This window comes from Podarcis cretensis (genome assembly GCF_951804945.1).
Source record: "Podarcis cretensis genome assembly, chromosome: 5".
NCBI lineage: Eukaryota > Metazoa > Chordata > Lepidosauria > Squamata > Lacertidae > Podarcis > Podarcis cretensis.
In genome coordinates this window covers 102,319,781-102,338,675 of record NC_137174.1, presented here as the reverse complement: position 1 = coordinate 102,338,675, position 18,895 = coordinate 102,319,781, and the positions used below count along the sequence as shown (strand labels likewise).

The window sequence follows — 18,895 nt, the reverse complement described above, 5'->3', positions numbered from 1 at the left end:
GTGGGGAAGGGGGGCCACAGAGGAAGAGGAATCTCACCTGCGGCCTTTGCCTGCTCCTCCCGGGCGCAGACCACACAGGCCAGGCAAGCAAGTCTCTTGTGGGGCTCAGTTCCAGCCCCCCAGGAGAGAATTGGGACAAATGTCTTCCCAGCCTTGAGGCTTCCTCAGCTCCTCATGCAGCACAGGGTTAAGCATCTTTGCTTGTGAGCACCGTGCCTGGCCAATTAAATGTTCTGATGTATTGAGAGTGCCTACCCAAAACACAAGCCTTTGATTTTTATTTTTTTAAGAGAAAAGCAGGTGTGGCTTTGGTTAATCGTACGTACGGCTATAGTTACTAGGCAATGTCAAAAGGTAGCTCTTAAAATCACAGAATCAAAAAATTATAGACTTGGAAGGGACCCTACAAGGTCCTCCAGACAGCCCCCCCCCTGCAGTGCAGGACTCACAGGCAAAGTATCCCTGACAGACAGCCATCTGAGCTCTTAGAAAACCGCCAAGGAAGGGGAGCCCAGCACCCTCGGCTGTGTTTAACTTTGAGGGCTTAGAAGGGAGGGGCTTTTGACCAGTCTTCCCCAACCATGTGCCCTCCAGCTGTTTAGGATGTCCTTCTTCCTCTTTGGCGATCCCTCATAGCCCAGTAAGATCGTCTTCCATGAACACGGTTTTAACAATGAGTCCGTAAGTGACTGTGGAGGCCAATTCTGAATCCACACGTCCTTCCACAGTGGGGACATAGGTTTCTGGGTGGGAGTTGATCACGGTGAGGGTTTGCCAAGCGTGCCTTCCACTTAGCACGTTTCTCCCTTGCGTCCTGAGTTCGAGTGTCTTCAAAGCCCATGACACCTTTGGTAAAGGCTGTTCTCCAACTGGAGCACTTGCAGGCCAGAGTTTCCCAATTGCTTGTGTTTATACTACAATTTTTTAAGATTTGCCTTGAGACAGTCTTTAAACCTCTTTTGTTGACCACCAGCATTACGCTTTCCATTTTTAAGTTCCAAATAGAGTAGTTGCTTTGGAAGACGATCATCAGGCATCCACACAACATGACCAGTCCAACGAAGTTGATGTTGAAGAATCAGTGCTTCAAGACTGGTGATCTTTGCTTCTTCCACTACACTGATATTAGTTCGCCTGTCTTCCCAAGTGATGTGTCAAATTTTTCAGAGACCCCGTTGATGGAATCTTTCAAGGAGTTGGAGATGGCATTTATAAGTGGTCCACGTTTCACAAGCATATAGTAAGGTTGGTGGTACAATAGCTTTGTAAACAAGCATTTCGGTTTCCCTGCAAATGTCCTTCAAAGACTCTGCACTTCAACCAGGAGAAAGCCGACCTCGTGGAGTTCAGGCAATGCTGGATTTTGGCATCAGTGTTAGCCCTTGTGTAAAGATAACTGCCCAGGTAGGAGAAATGATTGACATTACACCATTGAGTTGGATTTGTGGCACTGCAGATGTCCAAACACCTGGAGGGAATCAGTTCCGGGGAGGCCTCCTGCTTTAGGCCAGGAGGAGTTGAGAACCTCAGGCGCAGGAGCTGAATGAGGCCCTCCACGCCTCTGTGCCTGGCCCTTGGGAGCCTCTGCAGCTACACCTGCTCTTGCCACCCAGCACCACGCCCTACTAGCCCTGACCGGCAGCCTCCTTGTGTGTGTGAGGCTGCCTGGCTGGGAGGCGCCCTTGAACCCCCGAGAGCCACTTGCTTCTTGCTGGAGGAGGAGGAGGAGGAGAGGGAAGGAGTTTGGCGGAAGGTCAGCTCTGTTCCTGTTCCTCCACCCAATTCTGCCTCTGGCTCCACCCACCACTGGCACAGGACCCAAAAAGGTCACCCAGAAGAGAACGTGGCCCCGGCACTGTAAAAACCGTCCCCACACACTTCAGAAATCTCTCTGGGAACGTCCCCTCCCCAGTCCATCACAGACACAGCCCTGGGTGGAGTGAAGCATCCTGCCTCATGGAGGGTGGGCTTCAGGCAGAGACTGCTTTATGGGCTGCCAGTGTGCGAGGGATGCTTTAGCCGAGATTTCTGCATTGCAGGGGGCTGGACTGGATGACCCCAGGGGTCCCTCCCAAGCACACCTTCTTCTTTTAATGCAGGGAGGGGAGGAGAGAGAAGGGGCTTCTTCCCTTGCAGGCGTCTCTCTCTCCTCCTCCTCCTCCCTCCTCCATCATCATCCATGTTTCCCAGGAGACTTAAGAAGGGGCGGCTGGGGCTCAGCCAGGAGGGCAGCACTTAGCCTCCTGACAGACATGGTGGCCTCTGAGCCAAACAGGATTAGCCCTTCCTTCCTGGAGGAAAAACGGATTCCCAGGGTCATTTTCTCTCTCTCCCGCCCCCCCCCCTCCAGCAGCGCCAGCCTCCATTCTGCTGGAATCGCATTCCTGACCACTGTGTGTGTGTGTGTGTGTGTGTGTGTTTGTGATGGGGCCACTTCCGTTTTCAGTGCGCTTGCTCGAGTCCCACTGGGAGCTCCCAAGTGTTGCACGGACAAAGCTGGGGAATCTTCTGGACCCCCCTTTGCATTGAGTGCAAGAACCCAAAGGTGGGAGAAGAGGCTGCAGGATCAGGCCCAAGGCCCACCTGGTTTACCATACTGTTCTTGGAAGGGCTGGTCAACAAGGATGGCTTTAAAAGAGGAGTAAGAGGCAAGTTCATGGAGGAGGGGGCTTCTGAGGGCTCTGCCTCCATGGTCAGAATCATAGAATTGCAGAGGTGGAAGGGACCCTGAGGGTCATCCAGTCTGACCCCCTGCAATGCAGCTGTCCCCTACAGGGACCGAACTTGCAACCTGAGGGATATCAGCACCACGCTCTCACGAACTGAGCAGCGCAACTGAATAATACCCGTTGCTGGAAACTGCAGGAGGGGAGAGTGCTGTTTTTGCGCTCGAATCCTGCCTGCGGGTTTCGCAGAATGGCCCCAGCTGCGTGGCCCCCGTGAGAACAGGGGGCCGGGCCCCTTTGGCCTCATCCAGGGGGCTCCTCTTGGTGGAGTTGAGAGAGAACGGCTTTCCCCTGCCCTGGAGGTTTACGCGGCTGCATCCAGGAGAGGAAAGTCCCTTTCCTGGGGCCAAGGTGGCTGCGTCTTGCTGCAGGCACCGCTCCCAGTGCCCCCCCCCCGCTTGCCGTTGGGGGAGCCCCCTCTCCTGCGACCAACTCCTGGCTCTCAAAGTGCCAAGTGTGAAGGATGAAAGGAGGCCCAAGGAGGCGTCTCCCCCCCCTCGCCGCCCCCTTACCTGGTGCTGCCGAGAATGACCTCAGGCCTGGAGCTGTTCTCAGGGTGTCGGTTTGCAAGGCCTGTCAGCGGGTCTTTTCATCTCGACCTTCCCTGAACCACATGGGCTCATTATTGTGTTCCAGTTTCTGACACTCCGGAACGGGGCCAGTCTGGCAGGCTCTGCTGTGCCAGGCATTTGAAGAGGGTGCCCTGCTCAACGCCCCCCGGCTGAGTTGCCAGGCGCTCCAGCAGGGTGCAAGTCTCCAGAATGATGGCAGGCCGGATTAAATGGCAATAATAATAATAATAATAATAATAATAATAATAATTATTATTATTATTATTGGTGCTCTCTGGCTGACCTGGTTTGTCAGAGACATAAGGCAGCACGGTTAGCCTGTGGAACTCACGGCTGCGGGACGCAGTGATGGCCACCGACTTGGAGAGCCTCAAAGTTAGAGAAACCACAAAGGATGGCTACTAGGCATAATGGCTGTGCCCACCTCTGAATGCCAATTGCTGGGAACCACCAGGGGGAAGAGTGGCGGGGGCCGCTGTGCTCATGATTTACTGCTTGGGGGCATCCCAAGAGAGACGTCTGTTTGGCCACTGTGAGAATAATTCATAAAATTGTGCCTGGCGTGAGGAAGTGGATTGAGAAAAGTTTTTCTCCCTCTTTCACAACGCACCAACTTTTGTCCCCCTCTTTCGAGGCACAGGCCCATTCTTAACGCTTCATGGCGGTCTCTGTGTGTGTGTGTTTTGTGCTCCCTCCCACCAGCTTTCCCCAGGAAAACCTGCTCTCTGCAGCTGAATCAGAGCAAATGTCCATTTGTGCTTTCGGCAGATGGACGTTTGCTCCAAATGAGCTTTAAAGAGCAGGTTTCACCGGAGCAGCTCTGGAAAGGTAAAAGGTTAAGGTAAAGGGACCCCTGACCATTAGGTCCAGTTGTGGCCAACTCTGGGGTTGCGGCGCTCATCTTGCTTTACTGGCCAAGGGAGCCGGCATACAGCTTCCGGGTCATGTGGCCAGCATGACTAAGCCGCTTCTGGTGAACCAGAGCAGCACACGGAAATGCCGTTTACCTTCCTGCTGGAGCAGTACCTATTTATCTTCTTGCACTTTGATGTGCTTTCGAACTGCTAGGTTGGCAGGAAACCCAGCCAGATGGGCGGGGTACAAATAATAAATTATTATTATTATTGGCAGGAGCTGGGACAGAGTAATGGGAGCTCACCCCGTTGCGTGGATTCGAACCGCCGGCCTTCTGATCGGAAAGTCCTGTGGTTTAACCCACAGCGCCACCTGTGTCCCTCTGGAAAGGTAAGTGTGGCTAAATCCCAAATGAACATGTGCCAGTCAGAGAGCAGGAAGGGGCACCTTGGAATTAGGGGTCCTTGGAGCAGGTCCTGCCCTCAGAGGGGCACAAATGGGAGGTGGTGGACTCTCCTTCCTTGGCGGTTGGGTGGCCATGTGCCAAGGACTTTTTAGCTGTGATTCTTGCGCTGTGGGGCTTGGACTAGATGACTCTTGGGGTCCCTGCCAACTCTGCAGTTCTGTGAATTGTTTTCCCCGGGGCTTTCCCAGGGCCGATGAAGGTGGGGGGTCCTCCCGGCTCCCCAGAGCCAAGACTGGGCCTGGGGGATGCACTTTCCCCCGCCTCCCCGCCCATGTGGGGCTGGAGCCTCTTTCATGGAGTTCTGCCAAGAATGTTTTCCGGGGAAGCGGAGAAGGCAAGGGAGGGGGGAACTTAATCCTCTCCAAGGGCTGCGGAAAACAGACGTGCAAATGGGGGCTTGCCAGCTCTTCAAGCGCCGGCTTTCTTCGGGAATTACCGCCCGCCGAGCCCGGTAACGCTGACAGGCCGAGCCGCGGGGCTTGGCAGCAGCGCAGCCGGCAGAGTGTGGGAAAGGGCGGCCGCCACGCGCCGGGCAAGGCGAGACTCGACGGGGAGGACACCGCCAGCAGCGCCGAAACCCGCTCCGGGCAGGTAATTCACAGAGAGTGGACAGAAGGAAGCTTGGAAGGGCTTCAGCCGCCCAGAATAATAATAATAATAATAATAATAATAATAATAATAATAATAATAATATAATGATTTAAACTGACAGGTGGTGTTTCTCTAGGTGAGGGGGTGGCGACTGTAATAACAAAAAAAATCAGCTTTATACCAACCGCTGTTTTGCAATGATATATATTGCAAATAAGGAAGATCAAAAGGAGCATGTTCTTTGGGACTCTCTTCCTCCTCCCGTTCTTGCTCCTCTTCCTGGCCAAAGGGCTGCCGAGACCCACTCTCTCTTGGGTGCCGGTGGGCGCTGTGACGTTGATGCTGCTGTGGCAAGTTCCTTTACTTAGCAGAGTGCATTCCCCTTTACACAGGAGGGGACCCCAGAGGCCATCTAGTCCAACCCCCTGCAAAGGATATATAGGATCAAGGTTGGAGGTGCAGTAGCAGGAGGCTGGGCCAGATGACCCTGAGCTACCTTCCAACTCCGCAGTTCAAGAATTATCTAAGCCAGTGGTTTTCGTCCAGGGTCCTGTGGCCCCCTAGGTGCCTTGAATGATGCTCAGGGGTGCCGCGGGCAACACTGGCCTCTGTCCCTCTTTCCTTCCTTCCTCTGATGCACTCTGGGTTCGAATTCCCACTCAGCCATGAAGCTCACTGGGTGCCTTTGGAGTCAACCTCACCTACCTCGCAAGGTCATTGTGAGGAGGAAAACCATGAAAGCCACCTTGAGATCACTGGAAGATCAAGGTGGTATATCGATATAAGGTAAGGTAACGTGGGTGGTGCTGTGGTCTAAACCACTGAGCCTCTTGGGCTTGCCGCTCAGAAAGTCGGCAGTTCAAATCCCCACGACTGGGTGAGCTCCCCTTGCTCTGTCCCAGCTCCTGCCCACCTAGAAGTTCAAAAGCACGCCAGTGCAAGTAGATAAATAGGTACTGCTCTGGCAGGAAGGTAAACGGTGTTTCTGTGCGCTCTGGCTTCCATCACGGTGTTCCGTTGCACCAGAAGCGGTTTAGTCCTGCTGGCCACATGACCCGGAAAGCTGTTTGTGGACAAACGCTGGCTCCCTCGCCCTGAAAGCGAGATGAGTGCCACAACCCCAGAGTCGCCTTTGACTGGACTTAACCACCTAGGGGTTCTTTACTTTTTACCTTTATCTTTGTTATAAGAAAAAAACTGCTCCTTTTCCCTTGTGGGGTATCCAAGAGCCCATCTAGAGTCCTTAAGTGGCTTCCCTGTAGGTAGGAGAAAATAACAGAGGCCAAGCAGAGAATATTGAGAAGCAAAGCGGCTAGCAAGCCTGATCTTTATTGAACTGTTGCAACAGTTTCCCCACTCATCACATGCAGGAGGGAGGAGGAACCCAGAACAATGGTGCACAGGCCCTTATACAGACTTTTGAAATTGCCCACCCTGTGGCCCAAGACCACCCCCAAAAGCATCGTCACAGAAGGAGGCAGTTGGTCTCCAGTAGAAATCCTGCCTGCCAGGATACCTGATAATGGTCACTGGTTGCATTACCTGGGCAGCCTGGCCATTTTTTTGTGATGGTCAATATTTTAGTTTCCTGAATGCAGGTTGCAGGCTCACCCCATTCATACACAAATACACCCTTCAGACAGGATTTGTAAGCACAAAGACAATGGGGAGGGAGGCTGCCATTTGCCTCCCTTACTGCAGAGGAATATTTGAGGTCATTGGGAGAATCAGAAGGGCTTCAGGATTGTTCTCCTGTGCTATTTCAGACACGTGGTTTATATATACTCATGTATGTTTTTGCCTTGTACATTTATGACCATATATTTTATAGATTTGCGACCTTAGAATTCTTGTAGCACCTTTTATATAAATATACTAAATTAAACTGGAAAAGACCATGATGTTGGGCAAGATGGAGGGCGCAAGGAGAAGGTGACCACAGAGGACGAGATGGTGGGACAGTGTTCTCGAAGCCATAAACATGAGTCTGACCAAACTGCGAGAGGCAGTGGAAGACAGGAGGGCCTGGCGTGCTCTGGTCCAGGGGGTCACGAAGAGGCAGACATGACTAAACGACAACTAAATTAAAAACCTATGGCTTTCTTTCAGCAGGAGGGAAGAATTCTGCTTTCTCTCCCATTCAGGATTTCTGCCCTTGCATTGTTATATATTAAACAGGGACTTTTCCAGATTATCTCTTAACGAAAGGAATCGGTGGTGGGTCTGGTGCAGAAGTGAGCTTGGTCCTCTTCAGCTACATAACTGAAGAGGAATATTCCTAGGAAGCTGCCATGGACAGAGTCAGTCCGGTGACCCACTGACCTCAGCATCGCCTGCACTGACCGGCAGCAGCTCTCCAGGGTTCAGAGAGGGGGGCATTGCCAGCCCCCCCTGGAGATGCCGCCCAGGATGGAAATTCTGAATGCAAAGCAGATGGTCCAATCCTGCGCTGTGGAGACCCCTGGCCTGCCTGGGAGGATGTGGGGCTGGTCTCCCTTTGGGAATGGGACTGCAGGAAGGAGGAGGTGAAAGGCAGAGGCAGCCCAGCTGCAGGCGGAACAGCAGGGGCCTCCGAGTTCTCAGAGAGGAGCCTCCTCTCTCTGGAGGGGCCAGGTGGGCCCAGGTCCAGGTGTGTGTGTGTGTGTGGGGGGTGCTTAAGGCGCCTGTTCAGAGGCTGCAACAGGGTGGCCCCCCAGCAAGGCCCGGAGCAGCCCGTGGTGCCAGGTGAGCAAGTGGCCCTCCTTTTGGGACAGAGGAGGGCAGGGATGGGCATGGGGGGCAACTAGTCAAAAGATGCAAAGAGCCAGAAGGCTGGATCCGAGCCAAGGTCCATCTGGGCCAGCGCCTGGAAACCCCACCTCCCCCAGCAGCCAACCCGTTTTGTGGACTCCGATGGGGGAAGCAGGGGGCTGGGGGGCATGGCTGGGGGGGGCACCTTCCCTGGGGAGCCACATGCTGGGGGAAGGAGGCCAGGGTTGGCCCCCAAGGCCTGGGGTGTCCCACTCGTCTAGTAGGACTTGGAATCCAGGAGAAAACTCTTGGAATAGCCTTGCCAGGGGCTCAGGGGATGAACTCCCCTCTTCCTGCGTCCTTCTCTTTGCAGTTCTGCTGCGGTTCCACATCCCTTCCCCAGGGGGTGAGTATTGGAGAAAACAAGAGCAGGGATTGGATCCCTCAGACCTGCTCCCCGCTGCCTGGCCTCTTTGCCCCCCACTCTGCACTCTCGGATGCAGAGAAGCCCTCTCCTCATGAGGAACTGACAGCCTGACTTTTGCATTTCAGCTGCTGGGGGATGAACAGCGCTACCTCCTGGGGGTCATCTAGAGCTGCCAGGCAGCTGAGCTCAGGGGGCTCTGAACTCTGAAGTACTCCAAGCAGTAGCTGGCCCAAGCCATTCTGGTGAGTGATGGGTGGTGTGAGGGACCCCCATGGGGAGGGAGGGGCTTTGGGGAAGGGGTTGTGCATCCCCCGGAGAGGAGGACTCTGCCAGCTTAGGGCATGGGGCTGCCATTCCTCAGGAAAGCCAAGCCTGGCCTTGCGGGTCGGAGCCATCCTCTGGAGACCCTCGGAAAGAGCTGACCTTCCTCCTCTGTTCTCTTCCAGGACATCTTGGGGCCCTCGGAGCACTGGGGGATTGCCGCTTGACCCTTGACCTGGACTTGGAGGCTCTCCTCCCACTGAGGTGAGTGGGGTCCTTGGGATGGACGGGGTTTGGGGGGGCAGAACTCCAGGTGGGGAAGAGCAGGTAGGAGGGAGAAGGGGCAAGGGAGACAGGGAGGGGGCAGCGTCTAACCCTCTCCCCTTCATCTCTGCAGCATCATGAGGCCAAAGTATAACGGTGAGATGCTCAGCACCATCCTTCATGGGACCCTGGAGGCTGTTCTTGGGGGCCCCCAAAAGGAGGAGGACAGAGAGGTATGTCCTTGGTCTGGATTTCCTTTCTTCTTCACACACATGCAGAATCTAACCCAGCACTCAACTTCTTTTCTCTCTTTTCCCGCAGGAACTGAAGAGGCGCTTCCGGCTCCTGCTGGGGAGTCTCCTGATGGAATCCCCCAATTCTAGCACCCTTCTCCAGTTGCTCAGTGTAAATGTCCCGATGGCTCTTGCGTGCTCCCCCCAACTTGCTTGGGGCTCGGGCCCTTGAGCCTGCCCTGTTGCTTTGGCCCCAACTGGCCCCAACTGAGATGCTCTTTCCCCCCGCAGGACCTCCGAGGATACGCCCTTGGCGAAACTGGGGAGGCTCAAACACTAGCGGCCGGCAGCATATCTCTGCTTCTGGCCATGCCACGGAGATTCCCCCAACTCCGAGTAAGTACCTCGCCTTCTTCTCTTCATTTCTCTGGTTGCTTCCATCCCCGCAAGAGTACATCCCCCAGTGACCTTTCTCGCAGATGATGTGCTGTGTGTCCCTGGGAGCCAGGATGAGGCCAGAGGCTTTTCCTGCCCCCTTTCCTGCTGCTGCTGCTGCCCTTCCACCTCTGCCCAGGAGGCTGCAGGGCCCAGGGAGGTCCTCTGGGACAAGGGATTGGGCCCAAGGCAGAGGGAGGCCTGTCCTTCCATTCTCTTGCACGCATTCAGGGTGGATTTTGTAGTATCATCTGACCCGGATTTTTCTTTGCAGATGACAGTAATCCAGCCAGACCTGACCTGCTTCCGGAGGAGACCCAAAGAAGGCAAGCCCCACACCTTGGAGACGGAGAACTCCCTTGTCCCTTGTTTGCTTGAAGGTCCGTTCTTCCCAGGTTTTCTTGCTGGGATCCTGCAGGACCTGCTCCCTGCCTGGCAGGCCTTTCCCACCTGGCCGGGGAGGGCAGCGCCCGGACCGACTCTCATTTTCATTCTCTTCCATCCAGATGACATCATCACCGAAGACATGTATTCAGTGCAGACCTCGGGCTCCGCCGGACACCAGAGAGAGGCCACTGGGTAAGGAGGAAGGTGGTTTTTCTCCGTTTGGTCTCATTCGGTTGGTTTTCACACCTATCTCTGGGTTCTTTTCATCTTTTTGGGGGGCGGGACTGATGGGGCCAAGGGTCCAGAGGAGGGGAGATGTATAGGATCACCAAATTATTGTCCACTTGCGAAGACTTCTGAATCTGCAGCTTCTGGAACTCAAAGTGGAAATCTAGAGCCCGGTCAGAGGAATGAGAACTGATTGGTGAAAAGAGGAAAAAGAACTGGAGTCCTCCAAGCAGTAGATGGCCCAAGCCATTCTGGTGAGTGAGGATCCCAGAGGATGGAGAGCAGCCCTCTTTGACTGATGAAACTCCCTTGTTAGAAGGAGAAGGCATTTCTTTGGCTAAAGAGGAAGTGTAGAGATGCAAAGATCCACAGGATGGTCCTGAGAAGATCCCCTCGTTGGAAGGAGAAGAAATCTCTTGGGCTAAAGGAGGGCTGTACAAATATAAAGAACAACGAGGAGAGCAGAAATGCAAGGAGACCCTGGATGGCACTGAGAAGACAGCTCTGCGACTGTTGGGAGACTATGAAAGGGAGGAAGAACGGCAAAATTCCAGGTATATGGACACTATCCCTAAAATATTGCTGAAGGAACCTGCTGGCTCTATTTGGATATCCCAGTTGGCCATAGAGGCACCCATCCAGAGTGGCTTTCGTTGTATCTTCTGACCTGGATTTTTCTTTCCTCTGCAGAAGACAGTAGTTCAGCCGGAGCTGGCCTGCTTCTGGCCAAGTCCAAAAGAAGGTGGACAGCGAACTCACTTGTCCCTTGTTTGCTTTATGGTCTGTACCCAAGACTCACCTCTCAGGTCTTCTTGCTGGGAGTCCTGCAGGACCTGCTCCCTGCCTGGCAGGCCTTTCCCACCTGGTGTTCCTGAAGAGGATCAGCACAGAGAGGTCTGTCCTCTGTCTGGACTTGTCTTTGCAAGGCTCTTGCAGAATTCCAGTCAGGACTCAACCTCTCTTCTCTCTTCTTTTTCCACAGGAACTGAAGCGGCACTTCCAGCACCTGCTGGGGGGTCTCCACTTTGGACATGGGCAGCGCAATCGTCCACACAACTTTCCAGGCCATCCTAGAAGAAAAGAATAAGGAGGACAGGGAGGTATGAACTTAGTCTTGACTTCTCTTGACTTTTCTTGTCCCAGGTCATTGAGAGTTGCCAGGAAGTTGCGCTGAGAGGCTTCAGGGCCATTCAGACCTCCGAGCCTCTGGCTGCAGAGGCCATTCTGGTTGTGTGAGGGACCCCCGCAGGGAGGTGGGAGGGTCAGGGATGGGCAAGCCAAGCTTGGAGTTTGGGGTTGGGGCCATCATCCTGACTTTTCTCCTCCGTTCTCTTCCCGGACCTCCGTGATGATTTTAACAAGTGCCCCCTAATCCTTGACTTGGCCCTGGAGGCCCTTTTCCAACGGAGGTGAGTTGTGTCTTTTGAATGGATGTGGTTGTGGTGGAGAGAAGCTCAGGGTGGGAGGAGCAGGCAGGAGGGGCAAGGGGGACTCAGAGGAGGCAGCGTCTAAGTCTCTCCCCTCCATCTCTCCAGCTTCATGAGGCCAAACATCTCCTCCGACCTCTGCAGTGCAATAGTCCCCAGGACGTTTGAGGTACTCCTGGAGGAAGGAAAGGAGGTGGACAGGAAGATTTGTCATTAATTTAAACTTCTCTTGACATGGCTCTTTCTTCTTCCTCACACATTTCCACAAAATCTCTTCTCTCTTTCCCTCCTTGCCCTCCGTGGACCTGCTGCCTTGAACATGGGCGTCTGCCACAGGAACTGAAATGGCACTTCCACCATCTGCTTTGACAGAGACCCCCAGTGCTTTGCACCTCCTCCTGCTGCTGCTTAATGTAAGTGTCCTGACGGCATTGGAGATGATAAAGGAGTGCCAGGGACTCTGTGGTGGGGGCAATGGAGGGCCACTTTGGCCCAGACTGGCCCCTGACTCGGAGATGCTCTTTCCTCCCGCAGGACCTCCAATGTTACACCCTATAGGAAAGTGGGGAGCCAAAAAACCTGGCATCTAGCACCATCTCTTCACTGCTGGCCTTTGCCTGAAGGTTCCCCCATCTCAGAGCAAGTAGCTCTCCTTCGTGGATTCAGTCCTTTGAACACTTCCATCTCCCCAAGAGGCTCCCAAGGCTACTCATCCTCTGCAGTTGATAATGGACCTAACTGAAAAAAACGGCTTACTCTTCTGGTGACATCTGAGAATTCTAGACTGTTGGAATGTTCAGGGTGGCAGGAGAGGATATATTGTTTATTAGTATCCTTCCTAACTTGCGCTAGCAAGTTCCTTCACTTAGCAGAGTGAATTCCCCTTTTGTTGTTGTTTAGTCGTTTAGTCGTGTCCAACTCTTCATGACCCTGTGGACCAGAGCAGTTTGGTCAAACTCATGTTCGTAGCTTTGAGAACACTGTCCCACCATTTCATCCTCTGTCGTCCCCTTCTCCTTGTGCCCTCCATCTTTCCCAACATCAGGGTCTTTTCCAGAGAGTCTTCTCTTCTCATGAGGTCATTGGAGCCTCAGCTTCAGGATCTGTCCTTCCAGTGAGCACTCAGGGCTGATTTCCTTCAGAATGGAGAGGTTTGATCTTCTTGCAGTCCATGGGACTCTCAAGAGTCTCCTCCAGCACCAGAATTCAAAAGCATCCATTCTTCGGTGATCAGCCTTCTTTATGGTCCAGCTCTCACTTCCATACATCACTACTGGGAAAACCATAGCTTTTACTATATGGGCTTTTGTTGGCAAAGTGATGTCTCTGTTTTTTAAGATGCTGTCTAGGTTTGTCATTGCTTTTCTCCCAAGAAGCAGGCATCTTTTAATTTTGTGACTGCTGTCACCATCTGCAGTGATCATGGAGCCCAAGAAGGTAAAATCTGTCACTGCCTCCATTTCTTCCCCTTCTATTTGCCAGGAGGTGATGGGACCAGTGGCCATGATCTTCGTTTTTTTGATGTTGAGGCATTCCCCTTTACACAGCAGAAAACTAGCTGTGAGTTTTTTAAGACAATATGCAATTCCATCTGACTTGTACAGATTGAAATGTGTTGTAATATTTTTCTGGTAAGACCCCTTGAATCCCTCCTAAAAGAATAAAGGCACCACAGTCTCATTCATAAGCAAGAAAAAGAAAGTTTACTCACAACCAGGCAGAGCAGAGTGTGGTCCCTGAAGGCAGGCTTAAGGGTGAAAGTTGCAAACGTATAAAAACAGGTTTACCCCATAAGGGAGATTTACCTAGTGACTGCAGGCTAGCAGTTTGGGAATTTCGCGGGACGAAAGGAAGATGGAAAAGAGGGAGAGGGGCAGCATGCCTTGTCCTTTGACCAGGTCCGGAAAGGTCACGCCCGTCCACTAGTCACAGGAACAGGAAGTTTTTGACTGGCTGGACCGAACATCCCCTTGCATGTCCACTCTAGCAAAACAAGGAATGTTGTATTTGACTGCTTCCAGTGGGTTACATCCCACAGCTGCCCCCCTCCCAAGGGATCCCTCTACTGTTCACAAGCCCCCTTAGAGAATCCCTCCCCTACCTTTTCCTTTGTGCCAAGGATGGAAGACAAAGGCTCCCTCCCCAAGGAATGTTGAGCCTGCAACCCAAAAGGGGGGCCTGTTTCTGGTGCTGAGCAAAAGGGGGTGAGTCAGGCCAGTCCCAGGGGAGGCTGATCTGTCGGGGCAGATGGGGCACCCCCCCCCCCCAAGCTCAGGCTGCCCTCGGCCAGCTCCTACTTGCCTGACCTCTTGCTTGTGCCCAGTCTGGGTGCGGCTCTGACTCTCCTGTCATGAGCTGGTTGGACACAGAGGAATGGGGGGGGGACCAGCTGGGGAACCATCAAGTGAAGAAGGCTCACAGCCTGGGAAGCAATGGTGGGACAACGATCAGTAGTCAGAGGGAGAAGAGGGAAAGGACTGGGAAGAGGAGGTGTCGGAAGCTGAAGAGGGAACAGGGCTTAGTGAGCAGGGAGAGGCTGTGGCAGAGAGCAGTGCAGACTCAGAGGCTGAAGCAGGGGAGGAGGGAGGCAGAGAGGAGGGAAGCAGTGAAGAGTCAATGGTGTCTTCCCCCTTGTGCTGGTCCCGTGGGTTACCCGAGAGGCGAGGTCCAAGGTCAAAGATGCAACGTGGAGGCAGTCGGTAGTAGTTGAAGCTGGGTGCGGGGCAGGGAGTCGGGTGAAGTCAGGAACAGGCTTGCAAGCAGGAAGCCAGGGCAGGTCAGGAGCTCAGGCAGAAAAGCAGGACAGGGTTCAGGCAGGAACTAGCAACCAACAATGTTGCTCCCGCAACCTGGGACTGGGCTGGCCGGCTTTTATCTGCCACAAGGCATACGGCGGCCACGATCCTCAGGTGACTCGCCTCTCCTGGCCTGGAGGCGAGCACTCCTCCTGCGGGAACTCAGTTCCCTCTGCCTCTCTGCCCTGAACCTCTGCAGCTCAGGAGAGGCTGGAGGGTGACCAGACCCAGAGGCAACCTCAGCTTCCTCTGATGGGGCTGAGAGTGGAGCACCTGCAGGCAATGGGTCCTCCATCACCTCAGGAGCCAGAGCAGACTCAGCTCATGCCTGCACCTGAGGACCCAGCACAGGTGGGGACCCTTTAGGCTCAAGCCCCAGCCCCGGCTCAGCTGGTTCTGGAGGCGGGGAATCCTGTGCAGGCTGGGATCCCTCAGGTTCAGCATCTGAGTCCGAATCCCAGGCCATCGCACCTCTCCTGCTGCGGCAAGCTCCCTCCCACTGGGTCTCCAAGAACCAGAAAAGGAATGAAATGGGAGGAGTGAAAGCAGACTGGATGTAGGCGGAGTGTCCTGAATGCACCAGCTCCCAGGGTAGATTTACAGGCAGCTGGAAAAAGCAGGCAGTAAGAGAGGGTTAAACGCAAGACTGGATGAGCATAGCTGAGAGTCGGCTCCCCAACCCTTAGGAATGCCAACTGATAACAGCTCTGATGGCAGCCAGCCAGCAGTTTGTCAGCCAACCAGTGAAGTTCCAACTACAGAGACTGAAATCAGTCATAGCCCAGAGTGCGGGAACGACCACGGAAGTTCATTGTCCGGAAATGAGGAAGGGGAGGGAGCTGACCCCCTTAGTCCAAGGTCTAGGAGTATAGGGGGTCTTCAAGACAGAACATGTCACAAGAGAGGACTGGGCTGCTTTTGGCTCCACTGGAAGAAGCCTCCTTGGTAGGGACATCTTTGATTTATGGACGGACGGCTGTGCTTGCTGCTCCAGTCGAACTCTGTTTGTTTGTTTTTTACAATAAATCTCCTTTCCAATTAACCACGCTCGTTTGTTATCAACACTCCCTGACACACAGCCTCCGATTGCTTTGCAAAAGCACTGGAGAGGAGGGGAGTTAGATGGCTGAACGTTCGGCCTCAGCAGCTGTCAGTCTTGGCTATTGTCAGAAGGATTCCAATTCATGGTCGCTTCCACCGCACACCTGAACACCCCTCTCTCCCCTCAGAAAGAGAGTGGCTGATTTGGGAAGGTGAGGAGATGATGGGGGGTGGCCCACCCCAGGACATAAAAGAAGCCTCTGGCAAAGGGAAGACTTGAAGCAAGATAGATGTCCCACATGGAGGCCCAGCAAACACTCTGCAAAATGGAACATGGGGCTATTCCTAGGATGGGGAACAGGATTCTCTCCTCCTCCTCCTCCTCCTCTTCCTCTTCTTATTCTTATTCCTCTTCCTCCTCCTCTTCCTCTTCCTCCATCCTCCTCTTCCTCCTCCTCCTCCTCTTCTTCTTCTTCCTCCTCCTCCTCTTCCTCCTCCTCTTCCTCTTCTTCTTATTCCTTCTCTTCCTCCATCCTCCTCCTCCTCCTCCTCCTCCTCTTCCTCTTCCTCCATCCTCCATCCTTCTCTTCCTCCTCCTCCTCCTCCTCCTCCTTCTTCCTCCTCCTCCTCCTCAAGGGCCTAAAATCCCAGGAGCAGAGTATGGGCGGGCGAGTGAGGGGGCTGACAGACCAGTCCTGGCCTCCCCATGGCCTCCTCCTTCCCTTTTCACCCCTTTCTCCCTCTTTTTCCTTCCAGGTCCCCTCTAGGAGGCCTGCCAGGAGAGGGAACATCAGCCCCATGGAGAGGCAAATGGAATCTAGCAGCGCCCCAAGCGACTTGCCCCCCTCCGCTGCCTGCCAGCCCCACATTATTAATGAATTGCCTGTTTATTTGTGACCTGCTCTGGTGACCCATGAATCGATGGATGAGCCTCCGGGGAACTCAGGGTCACGCTCTGCCTTCAGCCAGGCCAGGGGGTGGAAACTCCCGGGAGACAAAGCAGCCCTTGGATGCTTGCTGCAGGTCTCTGGCTAAGGAAGGCCCAAATCCCGGATGGAGTTTGGCACATGGCGGCCTGGAGCATATTATTATTATTATTATTATTATTATTATTATTATTATTATCCAAGATGGCTTTGTTCTGCAATGCTTCTGAATCTCAGTTGCTGGAAACCCTAGGAGGAGAGCATTGTTTCCATGCTCGGATCTTGTTTGTTGGTTTCCCACTGGGGCATCTGGTCGGCCACTGGGAGAAGAGGCAGCTGGACTAGATGAGCCCCCTGTGGCCTGATCCAGTGGCCTCTTCCCATGTTCTTCAGCAGCACTTTTTGGGCGCAGAGCCTGTGTCGGCCGAAGCGCAGCCCAGTGGAGCTCGCTCCCAGACACACTTCCTTCCTATATTTGGGAAGATGTGACGGCCTGCAGCTGCGCTCAGGAGACGGCTTGGTGGGCAGCGGCTGAGGCAGACGGCCACCCCCTCGCCCCCGGCACGCTCCCTTTCCGGCCCAACGTGCCCTGAGTGCTTTTGAGGGTGCCGAGGAGAAGCGTGGCATTTGCAACCCTGGAGCAGCTGCCTGTCTTGCACCAGGTCCCCCATGCGGCAGCGGCAGGAGCGGGTGCCCACGTGGCCCACTTTCTGTCCCTGGAGTCTCCTTTGGTATTTACCAAGCAGCCTTGGCAGGGCCCCCTCACCCTTCAGGGCATGGAGAAAGTTTTAAGCCTTCCCTTCCCGCCTATCGGGTTTCTGCCCCACTGACAGAGGCAGCACAGCACATTCATTCCTGGGTGGGGGAAGAGGAGCTCCCCTCCTGCCTCTCCCCGCACCCATGAAAACCCCCCAGGGGGCAGGGCAGAAGAAGGAAGGAAATCTCGCTTCCATCCTCCGAGAGCCTCCAGCCAAAATGGGAGGTAAGAGGCAGGAAGCCTGGAGAGGAGCAGAGGAGGTTTTTGCCTTATTCTGAGTCGGGGCCCTGGGCCCCCACCCAGTGGTGTAGCGTGGGGGGCGCAGGGGGGGCCGGCCGCACCGGGTGCAACATCGGGGGGGCGCTCGCCGCCTCCGGAGTCGCCAAAGAGCCTCGGGCGCAGGCTGTAGCAGAGCCCCATGTCTCGTGGAACCGACGAGCTGTGTGTGCGTCCGGGCTGAAGGCGTCCGGCAGGCAGCGGCTCTCAGCGCTCGCCGCGGTCCCCACGCGTCAGGGCCGCGGAGGGCGCGCCAGGCAGCCCCTCCTCACAGCCCCGCCACCGCCGCTGCTGCTACAGCTGCTGGGCCATGTTGCATTTTCCTCGCCTCTCTGCCCTCCTCCTCCTCCGGGCAAGCGGCGTCGTTTGGGCGGCAGCGCCAGCGGCAACTCGCCTCAGATCACCTGACACGGACCCGCTGCCGTCGCCGTGGCTACCTTACCGTAAATACCCCAGCCCAGGCAGCAGCAAGAAGCTGGCAGCGGCGGCAGGTTAGGGGTTAGGGGTGCAAATTACTTGCCTTGCCCCAGGTTAAAGGTAAAGGTACCCCTGCCCGTACGGGCCAGTCTTGACAGACTCTGGGGTTTTGCGCCCATCTCACTTAAGAGGCCAGGGGCCAGCGCTGTCCGGAGACACTTCCGGGTCACGTGGCCAGCGTGACATCGCTGCTCTGGCGAGCCAGAGCCACACACGGAAACGCCGTTTACCTTCCCGCTGGTAAGCAGTCCCTATTTATCTACTTGCACCCGGAGGTGCTTTCGAACTGCTAGGTTGGCAGGCGCTGGGACCGAGCAGCGGGAGCGCACCCCGCCGCAGGGATTCGAACCGCCGACCTTTCGATCGGCAAGCCCTAGGCGCTGAGGCTTTAACCCACAGCGCCACCTTGCCCCAGGTTAGGGGGCGCAAATTACTTGCCTTGCCCCGGGTTAGGGGCGCAAATTACTTGCCTTGCCCCGGGTGCTGACAACCCACCCTACGCCGCTGCCCCCACCTCAGGGCTGCCTAGGGTTTTGTGGGTTCCATAAACTCCCCCACCTAGAAAAAAACATTATTCAGGACAGTGGTTTGCATGACCCACCAATTCAGAATGGTAACAATAATTGCACATTTATTAAAAATCCATAGAATTGCAGAATTGGGTCCTCTAGCCTGACACCCCTGCAGTGCAGGTAGAAGACTACTTAGTTTAATTAATTCCACAAAATGGAATTGATCCAGCAATGCAGCTTTTCAAAGTCTGATAGTCATTTACACCTCCAGCAACCCCCTGCTGCCCCCTTGCCTTGTACTGCCCCCCCCAAAGGAATCCCCCCCCCCCGAAGAAGCACCACTCCCTTTGGAATCCACTGGCCTAGACTTGGGGTTTCAGGAAGGAGAGATTCCCAGTCTTATCTGGAGACGCTGCCAGGGATACTGGGATGGCTCAAACAGAAGAACAAGAGACACAATCTCAAGGTTGTGGGTTAGAGACCTGTGTTGGGCCAAAGAGTCCTGCACT

The 18,895-nt window shown here is 54.6% G+C and overlaps 1 protein-coding gene and 1 long non-coding RNA gene across 4 annotated transcripts; one reads left to right on the top strand and one right to left on the bottom strand.

Moving 5' to 3' along the window:
• The first annotated feature begins 8,140 nt into the window (after positions 1-8,140).
• Positions 8,141-12,188, top strand: LOC307217160 (uncharacterized protein). 3 transcript variants are annotated; one of them, XM_079978318.1, is made up of 5 exons: positions 8,141-8,892; positions 9,026-9,125; positions 9,214-9,297; positions 9,417-10,139; positions 11,158-12,188. In XM_079978318.1, exons 1-4 carry the CDS (start codon positions 8,639-8,641, stop codon positions 9,606-9,608), a joined length of 630 nt encoding a protein of 209 aa, XP_079834444.1. In that variant the 5' UTR covers positions 8,141-8,638; the 3' UTR covers positions 9,609-10,139; positions 11,158-12,188. The 3 variants fall into 3 exon arrangements, 2 of the variants coding, with proteins under 2 accessions (XP_079834444.1, XP_079834443.1); XM_079978317.1 differs by having other exon boundaries at positions 9,417-10,395; positions 10,439-12,188; XR_013839403.1 differs by lacking the exon at positions 11,158-12,188 and having other exon boundaries at positions 8,141-8,609; positions 8,814-8,892; positions 9,214-10,311.
• Positions 10,466-15,655, bottom strand: LOC307217242. Its single transcript, XR_013839479.1, has 2 exons — positions 12,182-15,655; positions 10,466-11,777 (listed from the first exon to the last, which is right to left on the bottom strand). It is a non-coding gene; the product is annotated as an uncharacterized lncRNA (long non-coding RNA).
• Positions 15,656-18,895: the final 3,240 nt, after the last annotated feature.